The sequence below is a fragment of the Rhododendron vialii genome, chromosome 9a (genome assembly GCF_030253575.1).
Source record: "Rhododendron vialii isolate Sample 1 chromosome 9a, ASM3025357v1".
Lineage (NCBI taxonomy): Eukaryota > Viridiplantae > Streptophyta > Magnoliopsida > Ericales > Ericaceae > Rhododendron > Rhododendron vialii.
The window spans coordinates 34,501,904-34,528,935 of record NC_080565.1 but is presented as its reverse complement, the minus strand read 5'-3'; the positions used below and the strand labels follow the sequence as shown (position 1 = coordinate 34,528,935).

The 27,032-nt window shown below is 38.3% G+C and overlaps 4 protein-coding genes across 8 annotated transcripts; 2 read left to right on the top strand and 2 right to left on the bottom strand.

The window, feature by feature from the left end:
- The first annotated feature begins 1,138 nt into the window (after window positions 1–1,138).
- On the top strand, window positions 1,139–26,552 carry LOC131301014 (GCN5-related N-acetyltransferase 4, chloroplastic-like). Of its 3 annotated transcripts, none has more exons than XM_058327105.1 (4): window positions 1,198–1,394; window positions 2,543–2,945; window positions 4,171–4,461; window positions 26,539–26,552. In XM_058327105.1, the coding sequence occupies exons 1-3, from the start codon at window positions 1,244–1,246 to the stop codon at window positions 4,457–4,459; spliced, it is 843 nt and encodes a 280-aa protein (XP_058183088.1). In that variant the 5' UTR covers window positions 1,198–1,243; the 3' UTR covers window positions 4,460–4,461; window positions 26,539–26,552. The 3 variants fall into 3 exon arrangements, with proteins under 3 accessions (XP_058183087.1, XP_058183088.1, XP_058183089.1); XM_058327106.1 differs by lacking the exon at window positions 26,539–26,552 and adding an exon at window positions 22,995–23,006; XM_058327104.1 differs by lacking the exon at window positions 26,539–26,552 and having other exon boundaries at window positions 1,139–1,394; window positions 4,171–4,633.
- On the bottom strand, window positions 4,860–14,380 carry LOC131301007 (uncharacterized). 2 transcript variants are annotated; one of them, XM_058327094.1, is made up of 18 exons: window positions 14,231–14,380; window positions 12,893–13,117; window positions 12,583–12,649; window positions 11,962–12,145; window positions 11,812–11,864; window positions 10,103–10,191; window positions 9,722–9,958; window positions 9,382–9,446; window positions 8,823–8,883; window positions 8,603–8,720; window positions 8,444–8,525; window positions 8,230–8,302; window positions 8,097–8,158; window positions 6,401–6,496; window positions 6,046–6,200; window positions 5,876–5,972; window positions 5,395–5,472; window positions 4,860–5,166 (listed from the first exon to the last, which is right to left on the bottom strand). In XM_058327094.1, the coding sequence occupies exons 1-18, from the start codon at window positions 14,235–14,237 to the stop codon at window positions 5,056–5,058; spliced, it is 1,860 nt and encodes a 619-aa protein (XP_058183077.1). In that variant the 5' UTR covers window positions 14,238–14,380; the 3' UTR covers window positions 4,860–5,055. The 2 variants fall into 2 exon arrangements, with proteins under 2 accessions (XP_058183077.1, XP_058183078.1); XM_058327095.1 differs by lacking the exon at window positions 12,893–13,117.
- On the top strand, window positions 15,123–18,458 carry LOC131301016 (ubiquitin-like protein 5). Its single transcript, XM_058327107.1, has 2 exons — window positions 15,123–15,465; window positions 18,226–18,458. Exon 1 carries the CDS (start codon window positions 15,244–15,246, stop codon window positions 15,463–15,465), a length of 222 nt encoding a protein of 73 aa, XP_058183090.1. The 5' UTR covers window positions 15,123–15,243; the 3' UTR covers window positions 18,226–18,458.
- On the bottom strand, window positions 19,344–24,891 carry LOC131301013 (GATA transcription factor 8-like). 2 transcript variants are annotated; one of them, XM_058327102.1, is made up of 4 exons: window positions 24,489–24,891; window positions 23,761–23,859; window positions 22,090–22,326; window positions 19,344–20,469 (listed from the first exon to the last, which is right to left on the bottom strand). In XM_058327102.1, the coding sequence occupies exons 3-4, from the start codon at window positions 22,297–22,299 to the stop codon at window positions 19,720–19,722; spliced, it is 960 nt and encodes a 319-aa protein (XP_058183085.1). In that variant the 5' UTR covers window positions 22,300–22,326; window positions 23,761–23,859; window positions 24,489–24,891; the 3' UTR covers window positions 19,344–19,719. The 2 variants fall into 2 exon arrangements, with proteins under 2 accessions (XP_058183085.1, XP_058183086.1); XM_058327103.1 differs by lacking the exon at window positions 23,761–23,859 and having other exon boundaries at window positions 24,489–24,733.
- Window positions 26,553–27,032: the final 480 nt, after the last annotated feature.

The window sequence follows — 27,032 nt, the reverse complement described above, 5'->3', positions numbered from 1 at the left end:
TTTTTAAAGGTCTGTATACTAAAAAATATGGTTAAAAAATTAAGTGCTCCAATTTTCAATTTGTTGAAATCGGTGCAAATGTCTTTTTTTTAATCATTTTTTCTAAAGGGTTATAATTAATTTTTATCTCTAAGACTTTCATAATCAAGTATCTTCTCTACAGGGTCCCAAATAGGGCTTATATGGGATTTTCCGTCAAAATTCTTAACTTTCGTTATCTATTGGACTAAGTAGGTAACGGTATGATAGTTGAGAAGATGAAATTGGCAAATTGATAATTTAGGAATTAAGTAGAAAAAGGGCACTGCTATTCGCAGCCTTTTATTTTCTCCCATAACCCACAACATTTCGATAAATAGTTGTTGAAAATCATACATAACATTTCGGTAAATAGCTGTTGAAAACAAGATTATATTTCGGTAACTACATGTCGAAAATATGTTCAACTTTCGGTAAACAACTGCAGAATATACATTTTCGGTAAATAGCTGTTGAAAAAAATATTATATTTCAGTAATTGAATGCTGAAAACATATCTCAATTTCGGTAACTAACTGTCGGGTATAATTGAAAATTTTTAACGGGTTATGGGAGAAAATAAAGGTACGTGAATAACAGCGCCCTAGAAAAAATGTGCATAATTAGGGAATAAAAAAGAAAAAAACTCTTACCGAAAATATCTAATAACCTCTCTCTTCCCTCTTATCTGGAAAACGCTGCTAACGACATAGATAATCGAGTATAGATTATACATAGATTTTGTTGTGTGATTCACCATGGATCTCACATAAATGATTCGAGTCGTCCATTAAATCTAAAAAAAAATTACAAGGGTCTCCGGAAAAAATCAGCTCAATCCGATATCTATAAGTACTTGATCTAATCATCTAATTTTTCATTTAGATTTTCGGAAAATGAAAAGTTAGATGATTGGATCAAATACTTATAGTTATTGGATTGGGTTGAATTTTTTTGAAAACTCTTGAAAAAATGTTTTACATTTAATGAATGATTTGGATAGTTGGTGTGGGACTCATGGTGAGCCCCACAATAAAATTTGTGCACATTTTGTGCACTATTTCTCTGTGGAGACACACTTACTGTATCTGAAAACTTGCAATCAGAGATGGAATTATGAACTGTAGCTTGTACACTGTAGTGCCTCCCCCCTCCCCCCCCCCCCCCCCCCCCCCCCCCCCCTTCTCTCTCTTGGAGGCAAATTCAGTATTTTGGAGAGTGAGAGATGCAAACCGTGCCTTTGGGAATGTCCATGAACGGTCTCCCTCTCAACTCGAGTTCAACTTCTATTAGTACTAACAAGCTAAAGTTACCCTTTCCTTCTAGACTCTCTCTCCCCGCGGACGAACCCTTTCTCTTTCATCCATCCAATTCAGGTACCTCTCTCTCTCTCTCTCTCTCTCTCTCTCTCTCTCCTTAACGCTGCTGGCTTTTTTTGCTTATTGGAGTCTCATATTTCTATAATCAATTCGATCCCCACAATTGGGTTTAAGAAAATTTGAAAAAAGATGGAGTAATTACTTAAATTGGCTCTTGCCAACCAGTAGTCGGCCGGCCACATTTATAAATTAACCTGATCCGATAGTATTATGCTACCTCCCTCCCAAAAAGATTGTCGTCCGCAAAACTAGAACTTAAAAATTTTAAAAATAATGCTTGTCTGTCGAAAAAATTCAAACTTTTTGCCCCTAGTTACTAGCTATCATTGAGTTCTAATTCTTCGAAAAAAGGTTGAATTTTTCTTGACAAATGTATATTTTTTAAGTTCTGATTTTTTGGAACGGACAATCTGTGTGTGGGACGGAGAAAGCCAGCTAAATTTTACTTAACACTAGCTTTAGATGGTTGGCCTGTTTGGGGAGTAGCTATTCAGCGTTCCCCCAACCATTTACTTAGCGACAATTACAAATATGCGGTTCTGGATGTTATCATTCACTTTCGTTTGTCGAGTGGTTTGTAGACGAGGAGTTACCAACGTTGGCCCTGTTTGTCTAGTGGTTTTGTTTGCGGGGAGTACCATGTACCCAATAAGTGGAATTTAAATGAAGGGTATTGACAGATTTATTCAGTACGAGTAGTAACTTAGAAATAAGATTTGATTGCTTACATATGAATTCAATTTTCAATTTGAAATCTCTGTCATGATGGATTTGACATAATCATTTAGTAGGAGTGGTTTGAAATCCTTCATGATAAATAAGTCCAAACTGTGTACATCTCGTTTACCTCTATACCATCTTCCACTCTTGTTTCAAAACTACCCTATACCTATATCCTCTATCTTTTTGTTGAAATTGGACATCGCCTTCATTTGAAATCCATAAATTTTTAAAGGAACCTAAGAATTTTTATCTTAACCCAAACCTTAGAAGGTCCAAAATTTGCCAAGTTCATTCTGGTCTTAAATTCTGCTTAAAATGTTCCACTTTTCAACTCAATTGGAACTCCTTTGTTGATATAGTTTGTCTGTGTTTTTCTTCTAGGCCATGGAGAATCTTGTCATTGATTCTGTGTTTGATTGTAGGGATGCGTTGCAGAGCCAGTCAAGTGGTTGAATTTTTCCCAACTGTGTTGCCCGAAATAGTTGTCCGAGAGGCCAAGCTAGAGGACAGTTGGGAAGTGGCTGAAACCCATTGCAGCTCCTTCTTCCCTGAATATTCGTTTCCGTTAGATTTTCTTCTAAGGATTGATAGGATGTTGGCCACGGCTACACTATCAAGATTCAGTGTGCCTAATGGTTGTCGGAGAACTTGTCTGGTTGCTGTTTTGGGCAGCTCAGGTGATGATACTTTCCTATTTGGAAATGAAGACATAGAAAACGGAGGATGTGCTGCTAGAAGTTTGAATAGAGGGTATGTAGGTGGGATATTAACTCTGGATACCATGGCTAATTTTCTGCCGAGAAAAGGACCACTTCGACAGAGAAGGTGAGAGCAGTTTTGTTTCCTTAGCTTTGCAGCTATTTCTGACAATTTTGAATTTTGTGTGTTTTATCTTGCAAATGCAACTTATGTGATATGATTTCTGTTCCGCAACTTACATGATATTGTTGCCAGAGAGCTCTGAATTGCTTATCGTATTGAATTCCATGACCTGGGATCGGATTCTCTAGTTAACGAAGTTCTACCTATAGATCTGATCAATGTATCAATCTTGTTAATATGGTTCTTACAGATAGATTGACAATGCTAATCTTATGTTTAGAGCTCGATAGTGATAAGCATGGGAGACAAGAAAACCAAGTGAACATATTTCTACCTCTATAGGATAAAGTGGTTTCTGTACAAGTATGGCCTAGCATTATGAAATTCAGTTCCCTTGCTGGGAATAGCGTTGTTGACTTTCTCAAACAATTCTGGCCTTTAGGGCCGAACCATGCAAACCTCGCGGTTTCTCTATCTTGCTTTTGTGTTTTCTTGAAATTTTTTTTTTTTTTTTTTGCACTAGACTAACACAATCATTTTCTTGAAAATTTGTTGGTAGTTTGTGAGTCACGTGACCTTAAGTAAATCTTCCACTGTTTTACAACCAATTCTCCATCCATTTTTCTCCTGGTTGTTGGTTACGTCTATGGCCTGTAGTGAATTTTGCTGGCTTCTGATGTCAGGTTTTGTGACCACAAGTTGTTTATCATGTGTTCGACTCTTGTAGACTTATACCTTCTCACATGCTAAATAGTGTTGTGGCATCTGGCTACATTAAGTCTCCAAATAGTAAATAGCTTGTATTGAAGATTCATAAAATCAGAGGAGCTACTCTTAGACGAAATGATCGCTGAATACTCAAAAACCACCTATAAAAGATTCGTATAGTATCCATTCCTTGTTGAAGGGTTTCAGGAGGTCTTGGGAGCCTATTTTATCTTTGCATTTTGCATTTTGGATTGTGAATTTTAGATTATGGTCAGAATGGATTATGAACGTGTAGAGTGTTTGGGAGATATGTGCAAATAGATTTTGCAACATGAGTAGTTTTTGTTGGGGGAGATATGTGCATCTGCTGTTTACGGTTGCATATTGAGAAATGAACTATAAGATTTGTGTTTGGTAAATGAACTATAAGATGTTCATCAAAATTGTTGGGTCTGTTTCTTAGACTTCCTTAAAGAAAGAGTACTTTTCTCACACGTCAGGAACTAATTTTGCCATTCAGGACTGGAATTGCGTACATATCAAATGTGGCAGTTCGGGAGAGATTCCGACAGAAGGGGATAGCTAAAAGGCTTGTAGCAAAGGCAGAGGCTCAAGCCAGGAGCTGGGGCTGTCGTGCCATTGCGTTGCACTACGACATAAACAACCCTGCAGCCACAAAGTTGTATACAGGCCAGGGGTACAGATGTATCAAAGTGCCAGAAGGCGCTAAGTGGCCTCGACCAAAGACTGCTCCAGATGTCCAGTTCAAGTTCATGATGAAGCTTCTACATACCTCTACCACTCTTTAGATAAAAAAGAGACATGTACTTGAAACACAAAAAACCATTAAAAGATGATGGTTAAACTAGGTATTTGAGATGGTATGTTGTGTGTATATGTACAGATTAGCGGCAGATCTTGAAGCCTTGTATTTAGTCGGAAAGTACCAAAGAGCATATATGTCAGTTGTGTTTGGGTGCAAACTGCTGAGTATTCTCGTGCTTCTCCTCCGGGGTTTATTTAAGTATGAGAACATTTGCTCAAGATAATGGGATTTCCCCTGTATCTTCTTCAGCTGCGAAGATGGAAATTGAACTCGGTTGAAATAACGATTGCATTACTTTGGGAGAACGGGTTTGAAAACGATGTAGAAGAAGAACTATAAGAAGTGCTGGGCTTTGGCAATGAGATTGTAGAGAGGCTAACACAGAACCAAATCAAAATTGTAATACATAACTCCCAAAAAGAATATCCTGATGTCGATCATAACTCTATAGCCACATTATTTGGCAAGATCATCTCAGTGAAGACTGGTGCCAACCATGGAGCTCCAGTACCAGATTGTACGCAAATCAGCCGTACCAAATGTGAAATTTCTCTTCTAAGACATGGAAGGTATTCCACATTACGATACTCGGACATATTTGTCCAAGGCAGATGTATCTAAAGCAGGGAACTCATCAACAGCAGCAAGGACAGCAAGCCCGAGTTTGACAGCATCTTCATCACTTGGTGCCTACAATGTTTGTCAATTTCAGTTAGTTCTGTACTTAAACGCAGAACAGAACATTTACAGAATGATGTGACCGAGCGCCCCCATTCTACAGCTAATAGAACATCAAGATGCCATTTCTAATCACAAGAATGCCACCACCACATCATTCGATTCCGTAGAAAATTCCTGGAAGAATAGTAATTTCCATAACTTTATAAGCTGATAAAGCAGTGGAGAGTGTTTTCCTACCTCAATGTTAAGGGGCAGAACAGGATCATGAAGTGAGAGTCTCAGAAGGAACCACCCTCCATAGCCAGAAGCTCTGACCTGTGTTTTCCAGCCAGCAAATTCCGCAAACAAGCAATGTCATTACATTGGGAACTACAGTATGATAACAAAAATGCAACTTTATGTGAACACATACAAGAAAACAGACGTGCTAATTAACCAAACTACCACTTTGTTGCAGTAATTTTGGCCACATGGCATGTGATATTGAATAATAATGCAACTATCTATAATAAACCGACAGCATAATGCAAAGCTTATGCCATCAAAATGCGAATCCAGGAACAGGAGGGATGCTACTGTAGCAAATAATTATGTTATCAACATTACATTTGAAATTTCCAGAACAGCTGTAATCATGATTAATTGAACAAGAGAAGATAAAAAGCAAACAATCCCCGAAACCAAGACTATATTGCCAATTCACGAGAGCGAAACTTACGCCTTCGTAGTTAACTGGGGCTTTCTGAAGCTTAGGATCTGACTCTGTAATGTTCTCCATGTGTTTCAGCACGGCCTCTCCATATTCCCGGAAGGACCTGAAATCACCAGTTTACAATTTACCTTTGACTTACTACCCAGGCAATTTTCAGACAATAATCAGTAGCGTACCCTCCTTTAAGATCTGGATGGCTCTGATCAATCTTTAGTCTCAGTTCAACAGCAACAGCAGGTTCCTCCAGGCCTTCCATCAACTCAGTCAAAACTTTACTGTCACCACAAACTCCCGAAGCTCTGGCAGATGCAAGCTTGTTCAAGAGCTTGACCTACAAGTGGTGCCAAATGGAAGAAGAGAAAAAGTGGGGGAGGAAAAAGAAACAGGGCAAAAATGGTAAGGTTAACACTGTACAACAGGTAAATTTACATGCATTAGGGGAAAAAAAACCTAAGAATTTATGATGCTTCTCTTGCTTAGTGCTACATTTATTAAGTAAACTTCACAATTACAGAAGCAATCAAAGCCTACCATAAGGTATGCACCATCATCGAGCCAGTGATTCTCCTTCAGAGCTCCATGCCCACTGGTTTCAATAGCCAGGTGAGACTCCTCACCAACTAAATTCTGCAAAATTAGTTCGCAATATAAAATCTGGAGAAGATGATTATACTCTATAGACGTGATGTATAAAGAAAGACAAATTAGTGGTTGATGTTTTCGGTTAGTGAATGAGCATTACTTCTTTTCTAGTTAATCCTCGAACCTTTTCAACCACGATCTCAGATAAGAACAAGGGTCCAAGGTGAAAAAGGGTTTTCTAATGGTGAAAAACAGAGACATCAATAAAGCAGTAACTTCTTTTATCCCTAGATCTCATACCACATTAGAGGTGCCACCCAGTTCAATTTTACTCTGGGCTATTTTTGCCGTTCTGCTGAGAAGCAGGAGATTGAAGAGGGAACTCAACCACATGGAAAGGTGGAAAAGATGCACAACTACTTCCGACGCAGGAACTCAACTACCGCAAGTTTAATACCATCTTTGAAGAATGTATCCGAATTGAGCATGTTCGAAATTGTTTTGTTAAGACTTTCTTACTAGTACCCAAATCCACCATCCATTCATCCTTGCATGTTGCACATTCCGACTTAACACATAGCCCTTGACAGAGCAGAATGGTGAAAAATGATTAGGAATAGAAGACAGAAGGCTTGGTTTAGTTAGTGTATATTGCCCATTTGGAGAAAATAATGAAAAAAGGAGAGAGATTAAATGACTGAGGGCAACAAGTGTGAAAGAATAACCAATCCTATGAGCTCATAAAGTTATTCGGCTTGCTGCCATGGTATACTGAATCCAGATTCCACAGACCATTCATTCTCATGCATTTTCCTTTGACCCATTGTACAGATAGGAAAAAAATAGGAAAAGAGGAAAGGGACATCTTTCAAGGACAATAAGTTGAAAGCAGCATCCAAATCCCCCTAAACCAACACAGTACCAACATAATCCCCAGTCCCCAAAAAGAAAAAGGACATTCTTAACTTAACTTGAATGCCATGTTAAGGGAAGAACCACAGTAGCCGATCAAAAACAAAAGGGAAGAACCACAGTAAAGGTAACACGTAAAAGTGACACTTCGCATGGGTGAACGGAACACTTTAATTACAATCCTGTTAAGTGTTTTCTGTTCTAATTCAATTTTTTGATGCACTGAGAAAATAGAACATCATTATTCTTGCAATCACGTCTTCATGTGTGATGTCCTCTTATAGATGTTTTATGATGTATGCTGTTTCCCTTACTGAAACATTTTCCTCTGTTTGTACTTCTTCTTTTGGAAGTTAACATTCAGTCTCTAAAGCAGGAAATTTTTGGGACCATCAACCACTGGTTTTCTGAAGTTGTAGTAACAAGTCATGTCCACAGAAATACCTTTTTATGATGCCCTAATGAGTTGATAGAATCAATACTTTCTTGACTGCGTGTGAAACAATTGTGAAAGGGGTTGTAGGGATTAGTCTGAGGTGCGGGCAAGCTCGCCCGGGGGACACCCTTATCAAAAAAAAAAGACGACTTTCTAAACCTCAGTTGTCTTGGACTGGTACGTGTAGGCAAAGCTCCATCAAGTTCACAACTTGTTTCTTGTGGAACATCAAAAAGTAGCAAACAGTAACATTGGCGATGATGAGAATAATATGATTGACATAATGTTACAAGGTACCAGACGAATTGCTTCATCAATGACATTTTTGTAGCCTCTTTTGAACCTGTGGTGCTTCCCTCCTGAGAGAATTATACAAGTTCTAACATCATTCTCATGAGAAGGTTATGTCAAGCAATTTCATTCTTCTTACCAAGTTTTCCTTCAATGAACGCCGTTAACCCATCCGAGGTCACACTGTCTGTGACGATTGTTGTTCCTGGATGCTAATATCACAATAAAACCACAAGGTGAATACAATGCACAACAAATACATTCTTTCCCTCCCCTTTTCACGTGGAAGGATTCAACAGGACCAGGATGTAGAAAGCGACAGTAATATGAACGGCCAAATGAAGGGAACTTACTTCCTCAAGAACGATGGCAGACATTAAAGCAATCAGACGATTTCGATTCAACTCACGGCCAGTGGAATCCACAGCAGCAGATCTGGGAGAAATTCATGCAATCAGAAAATATAAAAAATATGCATGCTAAATGAGCACATGGACTGTAGAGACCTTTACCTGTCAACATCTGTATCAAAGATAATTCCCAAATCAGCCTTGTTATCGAGTACAGCCTGAGTAATAGCTTTCATTGCTGCCTTGTCCTCCGGGTTAGGAATATGATTAGGGAACAAACCTGACGTCAAAATTCATTACCATCATTTTTTTTTAAAATTGAGATTGTCCTCATGACATGCAAATGTACATACTCCCAGAAATTTTCCAGATTAACACTTACCATCTGGCTCCAAGAACTGACTGCCAGTAGTAATCGCCCCCAGAGGCTCAAGCACCTTTGCCTGATGTCCATGAAAACAGAAAACGTCTTGTTACTTTAAGGAATATGGAAAGCATGATGTTAATCTAAGTGAAGACACTGTTTTAATCAATACTAGAGCCTAGAGCGATGATATTTCCCACTAGAAGAGGATTAATTCAACTCAAAGGTCAATGAATCTGAAAAATAAACTTCAGGAATGCACAACAATGTATGTCAAGCTATAAAACAAAATCTTGTTGGAAGGCGAGGATTACAAGGGTGCTTGAACCATGGGGAACAGGTCAATGTGAAAGATGTCCCATGTGCAAGTGGGGCAACTCTCTCTGCCTCTCAGAGACTGGAACCAGAGGCGGCAAACACAATATAAACTGGGACAAGTTAGACAGAAATCTGGAATCCAGATTGTGGCATCACTCTTCAAAATTTTCAGAGTAAACGGAGGTTACACTTATAGAGAGAGGATACTCTTCTTCATGCAATAAGGGGGGAAATTCAACTAACTATAGTTGAAACTTACAGCGAAAAATCCTCCTGCTCCATTCCCCGCATCAACAACAATATGAAACCCATCAAGTGGCTTCTCTGAGAGAAGAAAAAAAGAAGTTATAGTGATTGTGCAGGTTTTATGCAGGTAAAAGTGAGCGGCCAAATTTAACGCTCAAAATAAGCACTGCAAGAAGTGAAGAAGAAGAGAAGTGATGATTAGCAAAATAACCGAATACATTAGGAGAGCTATTTACGCAATCAAATGTTCAAATGGATTTGTACTACGTATTTAGGAGGAAGACATTGATTCTCATGATTCCTTTTAGTATTTCATAACACAAGAAACTACAAATCATTTCGGGTCATAGTACCGATATTTCCTGCAGCTTTGCGAACTGCTGCTACAAGATCAGATGTATAAATATCCATGTAATCAACTCTCTTTACAGATGAAGCAGCTTTTCGTTCTGCATCTTTCATACTTTCAACTGCGAAATTAATGTAAATATTTGCAGCCCGCTCCAATATGTCCTTAATATCTGCTTTCCCAAGCCCTCCAGCATTTGTGAAGAATTTGAATCCATTCCTGTTGTAAGGAAGATGACTCGCTTTTTTGCACACATGTTAAAAATTCTGTCAGCCAAAGCTATTTGAGGATAAAACGTATCAGTGCGCACTAAAAATTGCAAGTATAAAACTGTGTGCTTCAGAAGACATTATCAGATCTAGTATTGAAATTCGTCATTGTTTACCTGTTATCATAATGGATCCATCAACTGGACATGAAAAGTTATCATCTTCAGTGATCGTGCTATTAAACATTGCTGGTGTGGATGCTAACCTACAACAGGGAGAAGATACCCATGCTTCAGGCAAGCTTACACTTGGTCACAAGGAATGCACCCTAATACTAGACAATCCGAAACTTTCTTTGGACATTATCAATAAAAAGACATTCCTGGGAAACGCATAAGCATCGAGAGCACAAAGTAGATGCCGAACTAAAAACTAAAAAAAAATTACAAAGCAATAAGACATTGTTTTAAGTTACGGGAGCAGCTCACTAATAGAACCACTTGAGCATCAGAAACAAAATTTCTTCTACTCAATAAACAGAAAAGGTTGAAAACTGAGGACAATTTCATACTTTTTAAGTGCCACTTGTTTTAACTTGTATAAATTACAGTCAACAGACTCACAAAAAGGGTTAATTGCACTACACCCCATGGTCAGGCCCATAATCACATCAACCCCTGTGGTTCAACCACGTAGAGTTAAACCTATAAGCTGTGGACTGTACAAAACCAGAGAGAGTTAACGTTTTCCACATTAACACCTGTTGTTGAATGATGTAGGTTTGGACCGTATAAAACCTGACAGAGTAAGTTTTTTCCAAAAATATAACCAAATTAACCTTGCTCTTCACTCTAATTTCTTGTAGTATTTATCTCTCTACCATCAAATATTGTTCCAAAGCCAACCCTACTTTAGTGGTGGAGGCAATACAGCAGCAATGGTGGAGGTGGTTATGGCGAAGGGATGGAAATGGCGGGGAATGAAGAAAACGAAGCAAATACCAGTAACCAGAAGAAGGAAAGATTTTATTTTTTTTAATATAAGATGATTACAGTAATCGCGGCTCTCCCCGAAGACTCGTCCCAGCATAGTAAAAAAATGCATGTAATCAGATCCGTGTTACTCACAGGTCACACCATCAGTTTTAGTGGACTGTCACTCCCACACTCCATTCCAAACCATAGGAGTTACTCCCTCTGTCCCACTTTGTTCCAAAAAATATTATAGATTGTGAGATATAAACAATTTTTTGGGACATCCCAAAAGGGAAACAGGCACAACAAAGTGGGACGGAGGGAGTATTAAGTGTAAAGTATTGAACCGGGGCGTAATTGAAGGTAAAGTCTTGAACCAGGGGGTTATGTATTTTTGGGCCTAACCACAAGGATACTTGTGCAATTAACCCCAAAACATAATTCATGATCTAGATCATGTTTCTATGAATCCACAGCTCAATGTCCCAACTCCTGAAAACGACCAGACATGCATTGCACACACAACGAAGAAAATGTGCTTACTTGTCATTCTCCACATATTTAGTATTGGGAATGTAATGTTCATGTGGGCATTCACCTATACATCAGGATATCTAGATAGTGTATCAGCACTGTTGGAGCATGGCTCCCCTGGCATCACATGGTGCATGATCATAAAGCTATTAGATGTACATAGTGGTTGAGGAAATCTTGATGAAAACAAATGGTGCTGAAGTAAAATATAATTCCCTCTCTCAAAAACAAGTACCACAAGCTTGCTGTACTACACTGCAGTTATAGCCTATCAGGCCACCCAATTACCATGACTTGAATGGAATCAAGAAAAAAAGTTTTAAATTCGTTGAACTAGAAATACTTTGATTAAAGTCACCCAAATCAAAGTAACCCACCCGTATTGAACGACATCAAGGCCAGCACCAGCTATTCCTCGAGATACTGCATCCTGAAAGTAGAAACAAATCACTCCCATGTAACCATCAAAACTGTCAAGCAAGACCAGCCATTTTATGGGTGAAGATACCCCAATTCACACCAAATACCTGTAGCTTTTGTGCAGATACACGAGAATCATGGCCGATAGAAACTCTCAAACGTTTAGATGAATCGAGTTTCTTCTTGTCCAACAACCATGCAGCAAATGCAGCTGCTATTGCTTCTGTAACTGGTTCAGTAAGATTAACAGGTTCTCCCTCAACACCAGCAACAGCAACTCCTCGAATATCACTGTGTACGTATGAGTGAATGAGTGAGTGAGTGTGTGTGTGTGTGTGTGTGAGAGAGAGAGAGAGAGAGAGAGAGAGAGAGAGAGAGAGAAGCGATTAACCCATGGAAGCAAGTAAACTATATGTTTCTTACACAAACAATGTTATAAGAAACTGTAGAAAGGAATTTACAGCACTTCCATCAATTTGGCTACTACAGCAAGCTAAAACAACACCAACTAGTTGAAGGATATGCTAAGCACCAAAGGGATGGTGGATAACCTCGATAAACATAAAAGAATATTCAAATGTGTAAAGGTGCTGCGTTTTATCCATTCGTGCAACGTAGATGAGGAAACGAGGGCCAGAGTACTGCAATAAATAAAGCTGAAAGGAGCTATCCACCAGGGAGAGAAATGAATTCACACTGGAGAAATGCTATAGCATGCGATTCTCTACCTTCCATTTTGAAGCTTAAGGAAATCGACTTTTTCAGTTGAGGGTGATGCAGTAGTAGATGGAGCAGCTGCAGGGAAGGATCATCGTTACGTATAAACTAGTAATTGGCAATAGCACAGAACAGTAACAAAGACAATTATCTTTCTGGTAACAAAAGTTTTCACAAATGCAAAATAAAATGTTCTATTTGCAAAAGTAAGGTTGATGATATCCAGTATAGAACAATCAAATGCGTGAAGCACTGTAAGGTTGTCTGACGAGCGGCAAAAGCACTTTACAACAACCTGTATAGTGAGAGTCTAGTACGGACCATTGCAGAAAAAAGTTCCTCGGTTAACACAACCAGACTGATATTTTGACAAGAAGGGCGAATGCATGGCTGAGATGTCATTCCATGCTAACTTCCCTCCTTCAAAAGGAAGCAAGTTGCGCATACTAGTGGGGCAAAATGCCCTTTGATATTGAGTGCAGACCTGCCTATTCCGGTGGTAGCAATGTGCTACCGAAACATTTTGTATAATCTTCCCTGATATTGCTGCATAAAAATTTGGACTTCTATCAGTTTTCAGATTAGAAAAAGCTTATCAAAAGTTGTAGTCACGAGATAATATTTGGCAATTTTTCTTGAATTGGCTTGGACCAAAAGGCACGACCAAGGTTTATTCCAGGAGCACATCTCTACTATGGGTATTGATATAGTAGTCGTATTGCAGCTAAGTATGACAAAGGTCTCATGTCCACAGATCCCTTTAGTGAACTTAGATCATATTGTAGTGGGATCTAGTTAAGACTACTCAGAATATCCCTTCAAATTCCAACAAATGCTAATTGCTGGTTCTCGTCAATCTAACTTCAAAGTATTCTTTTTTTGAATTCAATCCTTTTTATAATGTTTTTCCCACAGTGAAAAAGGCCACACAATCCTAATGGTTAACAAGGATATAACAAGTAAGCACAGATACCTGCTATAGAACTTACGCTATGTGAACTCATCCTTCACCTGGGGCTATTGTAGGAGAAAGAAGGAGAGAGAGTGACATGTACTAAGATTTGAGATTATATATACAAGAAGTAGACGACTAGACCCCTACCTAGACAGCCAAACCTGACCTGTATACCCAACTTTCTATAACACATTTATACGATGAAGCAGTACAAAAGCATATCATCTCAAACCCTTCAAGTTTTATTCTAATTCAGTCAGGATTATTGTTATGAACTTATCCATCAGAAACTGCAAATGATGTAGTACTATCAGCAATGCCTTGGCTGTGAGCTATGTCATAGGAAATCCATCTTTAATTTTTTCAAAGCACAAAAATCCGCTTTTCACCAAAGGTCGCCTACCAATTACCAACTATAGGTACGAAACTTCTAATCCAATTATTCCAACAATACTAACTTTCGCCGAGTAAAAAAAAAAACAGTACGAAACACGCTCACCCGTCGTCTGGGGTCAAATACAAACACTACGCAATTGAAAATTTTTTTTTCAAGCTTTCGCCAGCACTTCAAACTTCACGAGGAAGGTTGTTATTCTCGATTAAACTCGTATAATTGGTTCAGATTGTTTATGCTTGAAATCACGCAACTGAAATTACGAACGGTAATTACTTGAAAGTGAGTTATGTGAAGGATTGAAATTCACCTGCCATTAATTGCGAAGAAATTACTCGAACTGCGATTGGGTCGGGGAGAGAGAGAGAGAGAGAGAGAGAATTGTGTTGGAAGTTGACGAGCTGCTGGGCGGAGAAGGTGAGAGAGAGAGATCTCCCAGGAATTGCAGGTGAAGCCACGAAACTACACTCTATGGCCTAAGCATATTCCAACCAACCCCACGATGCGTCCACGTGTAATATTATTTTTGTGCAAAAAAAAAAAAAATTCATTTTTTCCCCACCCCAAATGGCTTCAACGATATTTTAGCCTAAATTTTATTTTGGTATTTGTATTCGTCATTTTTTAAAATTATTTTTTGATATATGTCATTTTTTACTTAGTTATGTAACACAAAAGTCTAGAATGTAAAAATTACGATCAAAACACAAAAAATTCACTAAAATTTAAAAAAATATAGAAATGATATTGATTTACCCAAGTGTCGTCGAAGTGAATTATTGATCTAAAAAATGATGATGAAAGCTAATAAAAGATAATTAGAAAAATCAAATAGATTAATTAATTTAGGTCAACAACACTTTTAACTTTAAAAAAAAAATCTTGGAATATACCCAAAAAAAATGGCTTCAAAGATTTCGCCTAACTTTATTATTGACTCATTAATTTTCATCTTTATGGGGTATGTTATGTTTTGGATTAATTTTGTCTTTCTAGATTTTTTCGTCACAATTTTCTACATTTTAATTACTCTCGTAGACACAAATAAACAATTTTAAAAGAAATAAACAAACAAAGTGAATAAAAACAAAAAACAAAATAAATAGGCCAAATCGCCTTTTATACTAAGTCAGAAGACTATCCCGGGATTTCCAATCCGCGTTTTGCCCCATCCCGTGAAACAAACGCTGTCGATATATATATATATATACCGACTTCACAGCTGCTTCAACCCCCCTCATTCTAGTCATCTGTTCTGTTCCCGCGACTTGGATAAAGAGTCTTCTTCTAGGGTTAGGGTTTTCATCAAGAAGAAAGAGAAAGATGATCGAGGTGGTGTTGAACGATAGACTGGGGAAGAAGGTGAGGGTTAAGTGCAACGACGACGACACCATCGGAGACCTCAAAAAGCTCGTCGCCGCTCAGACTGGAACCCGGGCCGACAAGATCCGGATCCAGAAGTGGTACAACGTCTACAAAGACCATATCACCCTTAAGGACTACGAGATCCACGACGGCATGGGCCTCGAGCTCTACTACAACTAGGTTTGCATCTTTTTGTTGTCGATTTCTTGTGGTGTGTATGAAAGGATGGGAACTTGATGGTGATAGTTTACTCTTCATTGGGTGTTGTGAGCAAGATGCTAATTTTGTAGCATCAGGCTTCTTTTTTTTCCCGTTTACTCCCTCCGTTCCAAATTAATAGTCCATTTCGGTCTCCGATGCATGTTTTAGATTGTTAATATCTTTCAATTTATAATGAATTTTGTGTGTAATATGGATTTTATATGATGGATCTCAATTAGTTCTATTATACAAAGTTTTTAAAATTTTTAAAGACATTGTAAATTGAAAGATATTAAAATTTTAAAAGTTGCATTGGAGACCGAACCAGACTATTACGGTAAGAAAGGAGCAAAGCATCTCACACCACTTTATATTCATGGGTGATTTGGGGATGTTGTACGTGTAGTGCAGCCGATCCGGTCACCTCGGATTTTAATCCGAGCTTGACAAGGAAATCTACACCCTAAGGTGAATTGTTGAGGGCAGGGGGAGGTCTACTTCGTGGTATTTCATTTGAAAAGCCTGTGATATATTGCCGATAAAAAAAAGTCTATGATATAGGAGTATTGTATTGGGAGTACGAGAGACATTGTTTGATAATGAGGCATCAAACATGAATCTTGTGTGATGGTTATTGTGATAATGATAGAACTTCTAATAGTAATACTGAAAAGTATAATTATTGGCGTGAATTCTCTGGGATCCTTTTATTTGAACATCTGCTTTAATGCTTCATTCAAAACAACTTCTTTGTCAATTACCTATTATTTTGTACAATGAAACATTTCTAGCCTTTTAATCAACATATTTGAAATTGATTGGTACTGGTTGACTGAGAAATTGTTCCGAGTCGTGGAAGACATGATATGTTAGGTGCTTTTAGGTGACTTGGATATTTTGCTTGTTCTTTCTATTTTTTTAAAATCCTTTTCCCTTTTTAGTTTTAGTGAAATTAAAGGTCATGTAGGTGAAATCGTGATATCTTTTTCTGTTTAAATCAATGTTACAGCATTTGCTTATAGCATGTTTTTGTTGGTTCAGTTTTCATGTGGTGCTTAACTGGAGGTTTTTTTTTGGGTATTTTGAATAACTTACAGTGTGTATCCCCCTTAGGTAATGTGTTGAAAGTTCATGGAAGGTTCAATAAGATAGGTTTAGAAGTTTCACCAAAAAAAACAAAGATAGGTTTAGAAGTTCCACAAGAAAGTTAGGCTCGCTTAACGTGGGTGTGTCGGTCAAATGGTTGTGGGGATAGGGTTATGCGATTACGCGGAATGTGTTCGTAAAGTTTAGGGAAATGGAGAGTATTTGGATATTGCCATATTGGAGATATTGAACAGAACAGAGAGCCTTCTTTGAGCGGGAGTTAAATGACCATTACTGTTTGGGAATTTCCTTGGTATGCTTCAGGATCCCCATGTTCAAGATGGAGGGATATTTTGGTTTGGATGGGGGATATGGATGGTGTAGTTTCAGATTTTTGCTTTTAGAGAGTGATGGTTGGCGAGTGGACGTTGACTTTCCTTGGAAGGGGTTATTTTGAGTTATCCGTTTCCCAAAGCTGGCATGCTTTACTTACGGTTGCTTGATAAGCTATTGGACGATGTTAAGTTTGAGGAGGGGCAATTATCTGTTTGATTGGTGTTGCATATGCAGGAGAGAAGGCTAAGTGTGAAAACTTGACTCTTGTATGGCTTACTTGCTAGAGTCGAGAGAACTGAGAACCGACACTTCGAGTAAGGTGATGTGTTTTGACACTAAAACAGACACCACCAATACTACTTCTCAGACACTCTCAGAGACAGTGCGTAATGAGGAGCTAAGGGTACAGAATATGCGGTAATATAGCCTGGTGGGAAGATGGATCACCAACGGATTCGAACGGGTAAACTAGTTTTTTTAAATTTGGAATTTTGACATTAACTCCAACTTACTAACCCCGTAGTTCACGAGGCCAGCATTGAGTAGTGCCTCCATTTGCCAAGATGTTTTCATCATCTTCCTGTTGAGTGGTTACTGGCAAGGCTCTTATGCTGGCATCATTGTGTCAAGGTGCGTATGGGAAAAGCCTAGGCCATGGAAGATGGCTGTTGGAACAAATGGAGAGTTCACACTCTATAATAGCAGTGTAAAAACATTGGAAGGGTGTGTTGCTCATGAGAAGGTTGAGCTATTCCGTACTTATGTCGCACATTCTTTTGTTGTTATGGAAGCAAGTTGTGATGGTGAGGTGCTTATGCCCCTATACGTGCTTGCACCCTTTGTGGGGGACTTGTGGACCTAAGAAGCACGTTGGGGACATGTAATGGAAGTTGTATATTGTAAATTCAGGGAATAGATGAACATTATTTCTATCAGATTATGATTACATTAGAGATTAACAAAAAATTATACTATTATTATGACTGTATATTATGAAGTAGGAGATAGCCTAAGCGTATACTGTAATCTCTCCGGTCTTTTTGGTTTGGGAGTTGTCCGTTATGATTTCCTTCTGTGGTGGTCTTCCTGAAGACCATGAAGGGGCTAGAGAATGGAGCCTTAAATGTGGGTTGAGAATCCAAATGGGTTTTGCTCCACCTGAAATACTTGTGTAAGTTAAATTTGTTCTCATTCGAACTCTTGCTTGAATTCCTTGTAAAAATTTGGTGAACAGTAGGTCTGCAATTGTAAAATTTGCATCCTTGTTTGAGAGATCTGTTGGCTTGAAATGAAACTTAGTTCCTTTTTCCTTTTCAGGTATTGTATGTTCAAGTGTGCGGTAATAAGTGCGAGATGAAGATGGAGATGGATGGCACGATTGTTGCACCCAGGCATTGGAATTTGGCACTCTCTTTTATGTAATGTACCTACAGACAAGTGCAATACTGTAATGATAAGAACTAGAAGGCTGTGTGATACAAGTAATATTTCTGTTTAGGGTATATTGGTTTGCTGGTATAAATAAGAACAACTTCTCGGAATTAAGGTTTTGGATTGTCTTCATTTGGAACCGACTGACTGAACCACGGTCTTGTTGATGGGAACCACCAGGGGACTAGGTTCTCAGTTGAAACCAATTGATGTTCCAGGGCGGTGCACTCCCACCACTGTATTCACGTGATGAGAACTGCTTTTGTCTGCCGAAAGTAAATGTTCAAAATCAAACTTAATGTCTATTTTCTACAGACAAATGCAGAATTTGATCATGTGCCTATGATTATTCGATTACCTTAATCTGTTCCCATGGATGATATACTCGGCTAATACTACAGATGATTGACGATTGCTCGAACTCATCCAAGTAAATCTGTTCCCATGGATGATATACTCAGCTAATGCTACAGATGATTGATGATTGCTCGAACTCATCCAAGTAGGGTTGCTTTTACATGTCGCTTTGGGTTTGTCTAGTACGGAATGGGGACTATAAACAGTTGATCATCTCTGGTTTATGTGGAAACTGCATACGGAGGCATTGTTTAACAATTCTCCTTTACATCTGCTGCAAGTAAATTGGAAGCAGCTTCAAAATCCCAAACGGGCTCTTCTTCCAGCCAAAATCCATTTTTGGCTGGATTAGATACAGAGGTTTGAGGGATCATTCTGTTTTCTCCGACCAAGTTGCTAGCTACAAATCGAGCAGACCTTCATTCCGATGCTATTTCCTAGCTACAAATCGAGCAGACCTTCATTCCAATGCTATTTCCAACAACAAAAACTGTAAACCAAAAGAACACCGATATCTATGATCGTTTTAAGATATATCTGCTCCCATTTAGTTGCTAAAGAACCCGATACGCACAGGTAACCTGATTTGCATTGAGTTGATCCAAACAAAGCCCGAGGAACAAGCACGAGAGAAAGCATTTGCAAGATGAATAAAAATGAACCAAAACTCCATTACTAGTCTCAGATTCCTACTTACAATTTAACTGCAAAAAGAATAACAAATACCAAAAACACAAGCTAAATAGCGGACACTGACCCAAACCTATTAATACAGAAGCCCTAAGCATAACTAAATCTGAGCCCTAGACATAATAAACTAAGCATTGCCTTGATTGCTAGTACTTGTTTCACTAATCTCATTCCATTCCTTTTTCTCTACTACATCTAAGTAAACTCCTATCCCCCCCCACATCACAGCTCTGTACAATGAACAAATGAACTAAGAAAATGGACAAACCAGCAAGAGAGAGAACATGAAGACCGACGGAGTAAAGAAAGGCAGTAACAAGATATACCGATCGCTCAATTGTAACCCACTGAAGGATAACTGTTTGGGATGAGTTCTGGCTCAACACTTGGCGCATTCATAACCGCGGAACTTTTCTCCCCACCTTTGCTTCTCATCTCAATGACCTTCTTGTGAGAGTTGGAGTGCAACGACGGAACGAACGTTGGGCTCGCCGCGGGCCGGTATTCAGGGAATAGCCTGCCCGACTTGAACCGGACCCCGCAAGCATTGCAGAGGCTTTTCGGGCCCATTGGACCAGCCCTCCACTGCGGCGTCTTGGTTATCTGACAGTGCATGCATTTCCTAACAGATTGCGCTGGCGGGTGGGTTGGATTCGTCTCAACAGGAGGAGCCAGAGGAAGCGACAATTTCACTTTCTTTTTCTTCTTATGTTCCGCTGCGGCAGCCTTTGGAATCTGGTTTATAGGGTCGGACTCCACAAAATTCTCGGATTCCGAGGAGTTTGGCGAGATGAGCTGAATCGCCGAGCGGGGGTTGAAAGCTGCCGGGCGAGGGCGCTTGCTACGAGCTCGCTGAAGACCAAGTTGAGTCGAGCTGATGGGCACAACGGCCTTCTCGCCCGAGCTGGAAGAACTGCTGCTGCTGCTGCTCTCGAGAACGGAGACAGGACTGGAAGTCTTGAATTGATTGTGAGAGGGCTCCTTCTTGAGTGTAGAATTCTGTTGCTCGAGGGTCATGCCTCCATCGGAGAAAGAATCATCCATGAAGTTTGAAAGCCATTCGAGATGCACGACGTCTTCGTACTGAAAGGAAACAGAGAGCCAAAAAAAAGGAAGTCAGATGAAAAATACTAAGACATTCGCTCCCTATCCGTTAACTGTTAACAACGATAAAAAAAAAAAAAAAATCGAGACTGGACAACAGGGAGGCAACCCAACTTTGTCTTTCGGCACACGGTGTTCTTCAGTATGTTAGTACGTTGTATTACTACCAACGTTTTGATGTTGTTCCATCAGCTCCAACCCACAACCTCGGTCTCGAAAAACCCAACTTAAAGGGGACACAGACTACTCGGACAAAGCCCAATGTCTTAGGGCATTTCAAATTAATTTTGTTGTTTGGAAATGATAAATGTTTACAAGACTGAATGGGCATCAATGTTCCCAACTACTGGCAAGTAAAATGGGCCCAGAGATTCAATTATTGGTGGGCAAAAAAGGGTACTTGGCAACTACTCTGGAAAACTCCATGTGAGAGACTACAAAATGAAGGAACAACTACTACCAACTGATAGAAGCAAATTTTACTTTCTTAGAAAATTGCCAACACCTTCTCACCAAATTTTTACAGTAAAGAAGAGGCAAAGGCAAAGGGAGTGGTAACTAAAATAATGGTGTGGATCCCAGCTTCATTATCAGGTAGGGTCCACTGCCTTTGACTTAATTTAAGGGTTGGAATAAAGGTTAGAGAAAATTTGATTACAATCTACGACTAGTATTATTTAAGCAATCATCTCAGCTAACCGAAAATGCACCCACTACCTAAGATTTTATTTTTGAATGAAAAAGACCTCCAAAATTTTGGAACTCGGGGACCCTGTTGTCCCCCATCCGGGCCATCTATTTCGGCAATGGACGGCTCAAATTTTATCTCAACCGAACAATCTAAGCCGCCTATCCGTTCATTGCCGAGATGAAATCTGAAGGAAGCGATCAATTCCATAGTTATTATTTTTTTCAATTCCTTCCCACAACTTCTGACTATATTCAAAACAAAGAAAGGAGAAACCCTAGATGGAAGGATACATACACCGGGCAAAGTCAATTAATAATATAGTAGTTTTGAAGAAATAAGAGAATGAGACTACACAAAACAAACAATAATATGTCGATTTTATGCAAAAGATAACGGGATTTCAAGTTTATTTGTTGTGTGAAAAGGATTCGATTGAAACGGAAAACAATAAAGTACCGCCATCGTAAATTTTAAAATACGCCATCGTAGAACAACTTGAGAAAAATAGTGTTAATGACCGGGTAAATCTCCGATGGTCTCGGGAGCTTTTTTATCACGAAAAAATATACACGCATTTTTTATTATCGAGTATCCAGAAACCTCAAAACATTTGACTTTCAAGTAGCATCTACTTTCGAATATTTTCAAATATTTTCAACTAAGCATTGTACCCGTTCTACGCACGTGGAGAGCGTTGTACCAGTTCTTAGGTTGAGTACGTGTTTATTACTACTTCTACGAAGACTCCTCTCTCACAATGGCGCTAATTATGATTCTTTTTTTCTTTCTATTTTTCTACCAAAACTTAAAGTTAACGAAACAAGCCATATGCAATATTACTCCAAACTCACTCTCAATAGTCACCAATTCCTGCAATTGAATAAAAATGACAAGATTTGAGTGCTCACCGGAACCGGAACGGCGAGTTCGGCAGAAAGGTCTGACACGGTACTGCTGTTGTTGATGGAGAAAATCGGACCCGCACCCGAGAAAGACTCCGACGACCAAATGCTCGGAAAATCGTTGCATTTGTCATCGGTGGGGAATTCGATCAAGTCGTCGAATTGATCAAAGAAGCTGCCGCAGTCTATCTCCTCGTTAAAATCAGTCCCGGCCATTTTCCCTTTTTCCCCTTGGTGATTTTCCTGAGAAACAGAGAGGAAATGCCAAGAGAAGGTGAGACAACTTGGCTTCTACTGGTGACAATGTGCCAATTATTTTGGGCACCACATGGGCCATGTGGAGGAAATTTGCAGAATAAAGAGAGAATTTCTTTCCAAAAATTGAGAGATTTTGAGAATCTGAGACATTGAACCCAAATTTAGTAAATCTTGAGTGAATTCAACATTTAAACAGAGAAATCTGGGTACTTTATTGCGTGAATTTCCTCCAAGAAAAAAATAATTTGCTTATTTCCCTCCTATTTAAATTGACTAATTTGGTTCAATTTCGTCCACTATCCGTGGGACCAGATTTTCTAATATTATTCTAGATTATGCTTCACCTATAAAATTATAATTATAATTGAGCTACAGTAAAAGCTTGGAGCGTTTACTTCAAATTTTTCAAAAGTTTCTAGAATGCAAGATTATACTTGACTTTTTTTTTAGAGCGTACCGGTATTTTGAAAAAAAAGAAGCTATGGATGAGGAAACCGGAGAAAGTCGGGAACCATCGGTTACTTTTTGATCAGCCATCAAAATATTTAGGCCCCATTTCGCTAATTAAAATAGATAAGTACTTATTTTTTGAATTAAATGTGATGTATTATGAGAGAATAACATGTCTCGTAAAACGGAAAATAAGTACTACTTAAAAAAAAAGAACCTTAGCAAAACGGGGTTACAATTTAAAATCTCATCCGGAAAACACCTCAAATCCAGTTCTCTATAATTAGATTTTATACCTTTTTCACCTTATAAGAAACCTCAGAATTTTGGATATGTTGATAAAAAATTTCAACAAACATATCTCCAACCCTTATCTTTTTGTCAAAAACCCTTATCTTATCAAATTGAGTTTTTCCCAAATTTTTATTCAAATTTTGCTTCTCCCCAACCAACTACTCATTTGGTAAGAACTCTTGTATCTCAATATAAAGTTATGAGTTCGAATCTCTCCACCTGCGTCTGAGTGTTCTTCCCTCAAGAGAAAAACCTTCTTTATTTGTTTCTACCATTTAATGAGCTTATTTCTTGTATTGATTGAGTTGTTGAGCTCAATTGTCTCATGAACTCGCACAATTAATATAGTGTCTCGAGTTTGTAGTTTGTACTTCAATACCAATGATCTTCTTCCGTTGATTGACAAAAAAGACAAAAACAAAATCTCCCCTCCCAATTTTACAACAATGCCACTGATGAAGCTTTTGCTCAAATTTGTACTTAGATTCGGGTTTGCCCATTGGAGTGCCTCGTACTCAAATGCTCTAACTAAAATAAATTGCTTTTTAAAAGCTAAAACTGAAATTTGCTTCTAAATTTTTTCCATAAACACAAGCAAAGCATTGTGACGAGTCCAGTCCAGAGTAGTAATTGCCAAACAGGGGAAAGGAAAAGAAATGGATTTCTGGAGCACACCTTGGATATGTTTGTAGAAAGACAAGGAAGGACTTGAAATGTAGCTCCGCAGATATGCCGTAAAACCTGGGAACTGAAGTATTAACAATATTCTACTACCTGCACAGGAGAAAGAAGGAAAGACATTATTATTAAGGTACGAATGAGAAAGAGAATGGGTAATGATTTCCGCACTCTTTTTTTTCTTTTGATAAATGTAATCATGTTCTGCTAAGATTTTTATTTTTAAAAAAATTATTTTTCGTTTTACGAGATAAATTATTTTCGCATAATACGTCACTTTTAATTAAAAAAAAATACTTATTTTTCTTTAGTGGAGCGGAACCTCATTCTCTTATTGTAAATAAATTACACATAAAAGTTGCAATAAAAGCATTTACCAATAAAGAAAGTGTGAAAATCATTTCTCAAAGAAAATGTATGGAAAAAAGAAAGAAAAATCACAACTTTATCAACTATTTATATACATTTTACACTCTTTTTTCCCCAGAAATCCACCGAAATTAGACTAATTTGGGCTAGTTCAGTCGAGTTGTTCTCTGCTGTGCTTATTCAACAGCCAAACAGAGAACAGAGACCCAAAATTTTCCCTTCCACGGTAGGAAAATGCAGGAAAAGGCCAGAAATTTTCTACCTTGATAATGAGAAAACCCATTAAAAACTCCAATTTTGAGAAACGAAATACCAATTAGGCAAGAAATTGGAAATGAGAATGCAGAGAGGCAAACCTCCTGAGACAATTCCAGCCCGAAGCTCCTGGAAATATTTGCTGTCTTTGATTTATATTACACTAAACCCTAAAAACTCCTATTCTCCTAGACCCCTACACCACTGTTGAACAAAAATGGTGATAATATAGTGAACCCAGAACAGAGAGAGAGAGAGAGAGAGAGAGAGAGAGAGGTGGGTTTGGGAGTGAAGTTTGAAATGGGAGAACAGGGGGGGAGAGAGAGAAACACTAAAAAGGGAGGGAATGGGAGGAGAGAGAGAGAGACGGGGAGATGGGGGTATGGAGAGAGAGAGAGAGAGACGGTAGGTGAGCCTCCTCCTTCGTTGCTAGCTGTCTTTTACTGTCTCCTTGCACTTAACTGTCGTCATGTTCAAGTCTTTCCTCCTCCCCAACCCCACACCTCCTCTCCTCTTTTATTTCTCTCCCTCTCTCTCATTTGATTGATTACTCACCTCGCACCCCACACGGGTCCCACACGTCCACCGCTGCTCTCTCTCTCTCTCTCTCTCTTTCAATTTCCCACCCTGTTAATTTACCATTTCTAACTCATACGTTGACATGAAACATGTCTACATCTAGATATGTATAATGTACGTGTGAAATCACGTATATAATACAGGACTCGGTTTCTCTGCGGTCCAGATTTGAAACCGCACGAAATAGTTGCAATAGACTATAACGATATTTTCGAGACTGCTACGAGTACGTTCTAGAACAAAATTCTAACTAGAAATACACATTCATTGCAGCATGTCGAATGTCAATCTTGCAGTTATGTAAAATTGAGTTTGATATATATTGATAACAATTATTAGAGTCCGACAAAACTTTTGTCACGATAATAATGCTGCGGCTTCAACGTTACAATCGCGCAGTTACGATTTGGATACGTAGAGTATTAATATTTGGTAACTGATTTTCACACGATAAAAATTTATGATACTAAAACAATTTTGGATTAAAAAAAAGTATACCTAGATGAAAAAGGTATAATTTTTTGAATACGAGTGAAGCTAGGTATGTGTACGACTGGATACATAACGCGTACACGTATAGACGCGTTCCCAGTCCGTAATAACGGCGTTATTTACGACGGGACGCAGATTTTCACTTTCACACACTTCCTTGATTTATAAACCCGGGACCCTCCCCTAATTAATGCGGGAAAGTTCGAATTATGTGCGACGGTGATGGGTTGTCTGGTTAAGGTGGTGTGATTCACGCGCGTGTTGTATTGGGTGTGTGTTTCATTTCCACGTCAATCCGACCAATTAGAATGGAGCGTGAGGGTAGTGCTAGCTCAAGTAATATAGATTTAAAAGGGAAAAAAGGTATTTTGTATATATATTCCACTTCCTCAATTTGAAGAGTTGAAGAAAATTTAGAAATGAGAAAAATTTAGGGTAAGCAACTTTTAATTTACAACCGTTTTGTTGGGGTTCTTATTTTTTAATTTTTTAATTTTTATTTTACGAGACAAATTATTCTTTTATAATACATTACTTTTAATTCAAAAAATAAGTGCTTATTTGAATTAACGGAACGTAGCTTGTTTTGTGGAAAATTTGTTGATTAATGTGCTAATGGAAAATACAGATCGACCTTGTTCAGCTAAACGTTTTTATTTTTTAGTACTTATTTTTCGCTTTACGAGACATGTCATTTTTTTACTATACATCACCTTTTAATTCAAAAAATAATTTTTTTTTGAAAAATTAAAACTTATTTTCCTTAACAGAACGGGGCCTTAGTTTGAATTAAATCTACTTTTTATTTGTCTCTTGAAAAATTGAAGACCTAAATAGATGTTTAAAACTTATTTTGCATACAATTTACCGCGAATGTATTACTAGTAATTAGCGTGTACCCTTTTTATTTACTTATGTTTCGAAATATGAATCTGAGGCCTTGTATAATTGGTGAAACTCGGCATGAATAGGCTGACCAACTAGTGAGGATTCATCAAATTTTATCTCCATTAAAGATTTTTTACTTTCTTTTTGAAAAAAGAAAGAACTTCATAGAAAATAATGAAATGAAACAAGTACTAAAAAAAAAAGGGATGTTTCCGACAACCTAAAAATTATGGACTACTTCTTGTAGCTAAAACCAAAAAATTGTAGTGACAAAAAAATTAGTGGAAACGTGGCCTGAATACGTAAAGCCTAACATGGTTAAAAAAATGTGCGGCGTGGCTAAGATCGTAATCAAAAACTTGTTTATTTCCTGTGATTGAAAACTAGATAAAATAAATATGCAACACTTGTTTTGTAGAAATTTTATATCTATCTCAAGGCCAATTGGCTATGAGTAGAGATGTCCCAAATGTTATTAAGTGATAACTCATTCCACTCCTAAGCAATGTGGGATTCTATTTCTTTAACATCCCCCCTCAAGTGCAACCGCGTTTTGAGGTTTGTCACGTGTGACAACTTGGGTCCTATATCATCGTGGGGTGTGGATTTTGAATTTTTAAAATATGGAGTGGAATGGATCCCGCTTTGATACCATGTAGAAACTTTATATTCATCTCAAAATTAAT

Bases quoted from the DNA above. Each gene is read 5' to 3' on its own strand.
- LOC131301013 (XM_058327102.1), bottom strand. From the start codon at position 22,299: ATGGCCGGGACTGATTTTAACGAGGAGATAGACTGCGGCAGCTTCTTT. The intron at 20,470-22,089 runs GTGAGCACTCAA...GTTTCCTTTCAG, and splicing joins AACTCGCCGTTCCGGTTCCG to TACGAAGACGTCGTGCATCT.
- LOC131301014 (XM_058327105.1), top strand. From the start codon at position 1,244: ATGCAAACCGTGCCTTTGGGAATGTCCATGAACGGTCTCCCTCTCAAC. The intron at 1,395-2,542 runs GTACCTCTCTCT...GTTTGATTGTAG, and splicing joins CTTTCATCCATCCAATTCAG to GGATGCGTTGCAGAGCCAGT. The intron at 2,946-4,170 runs GTGAGAGCAGTT...TTTGCCATTCAG, and splicing joins GGACCACTTCGACAGAGAAG to GACTGGAATTGCGTACATAT.
- LOC131301016 (XM_058327107.1), top strand. From the start codon at position 15,244: ATGATCGAGGTGGTGTTGAACGATAGACTGGGGAAGAAGGTGAGGGTT.
- LOC131301007 (XM_058327094.1), bottom strand. The intron at 12,650-12,892 runs GTCCGTACTAGA...CCTTCCCTGCAG, and splicing joins AGGAACTTTTTTCTGCAATG to CTGCTCCATCTACTACTGCA. The intron at 6,201-6,400 runs GTAGGCTTTGAT...CACCACTTGTAG, and splicing joins ATGATGGTGCATACCTTATG to GTCAAGCTCTTGAACAAGCT.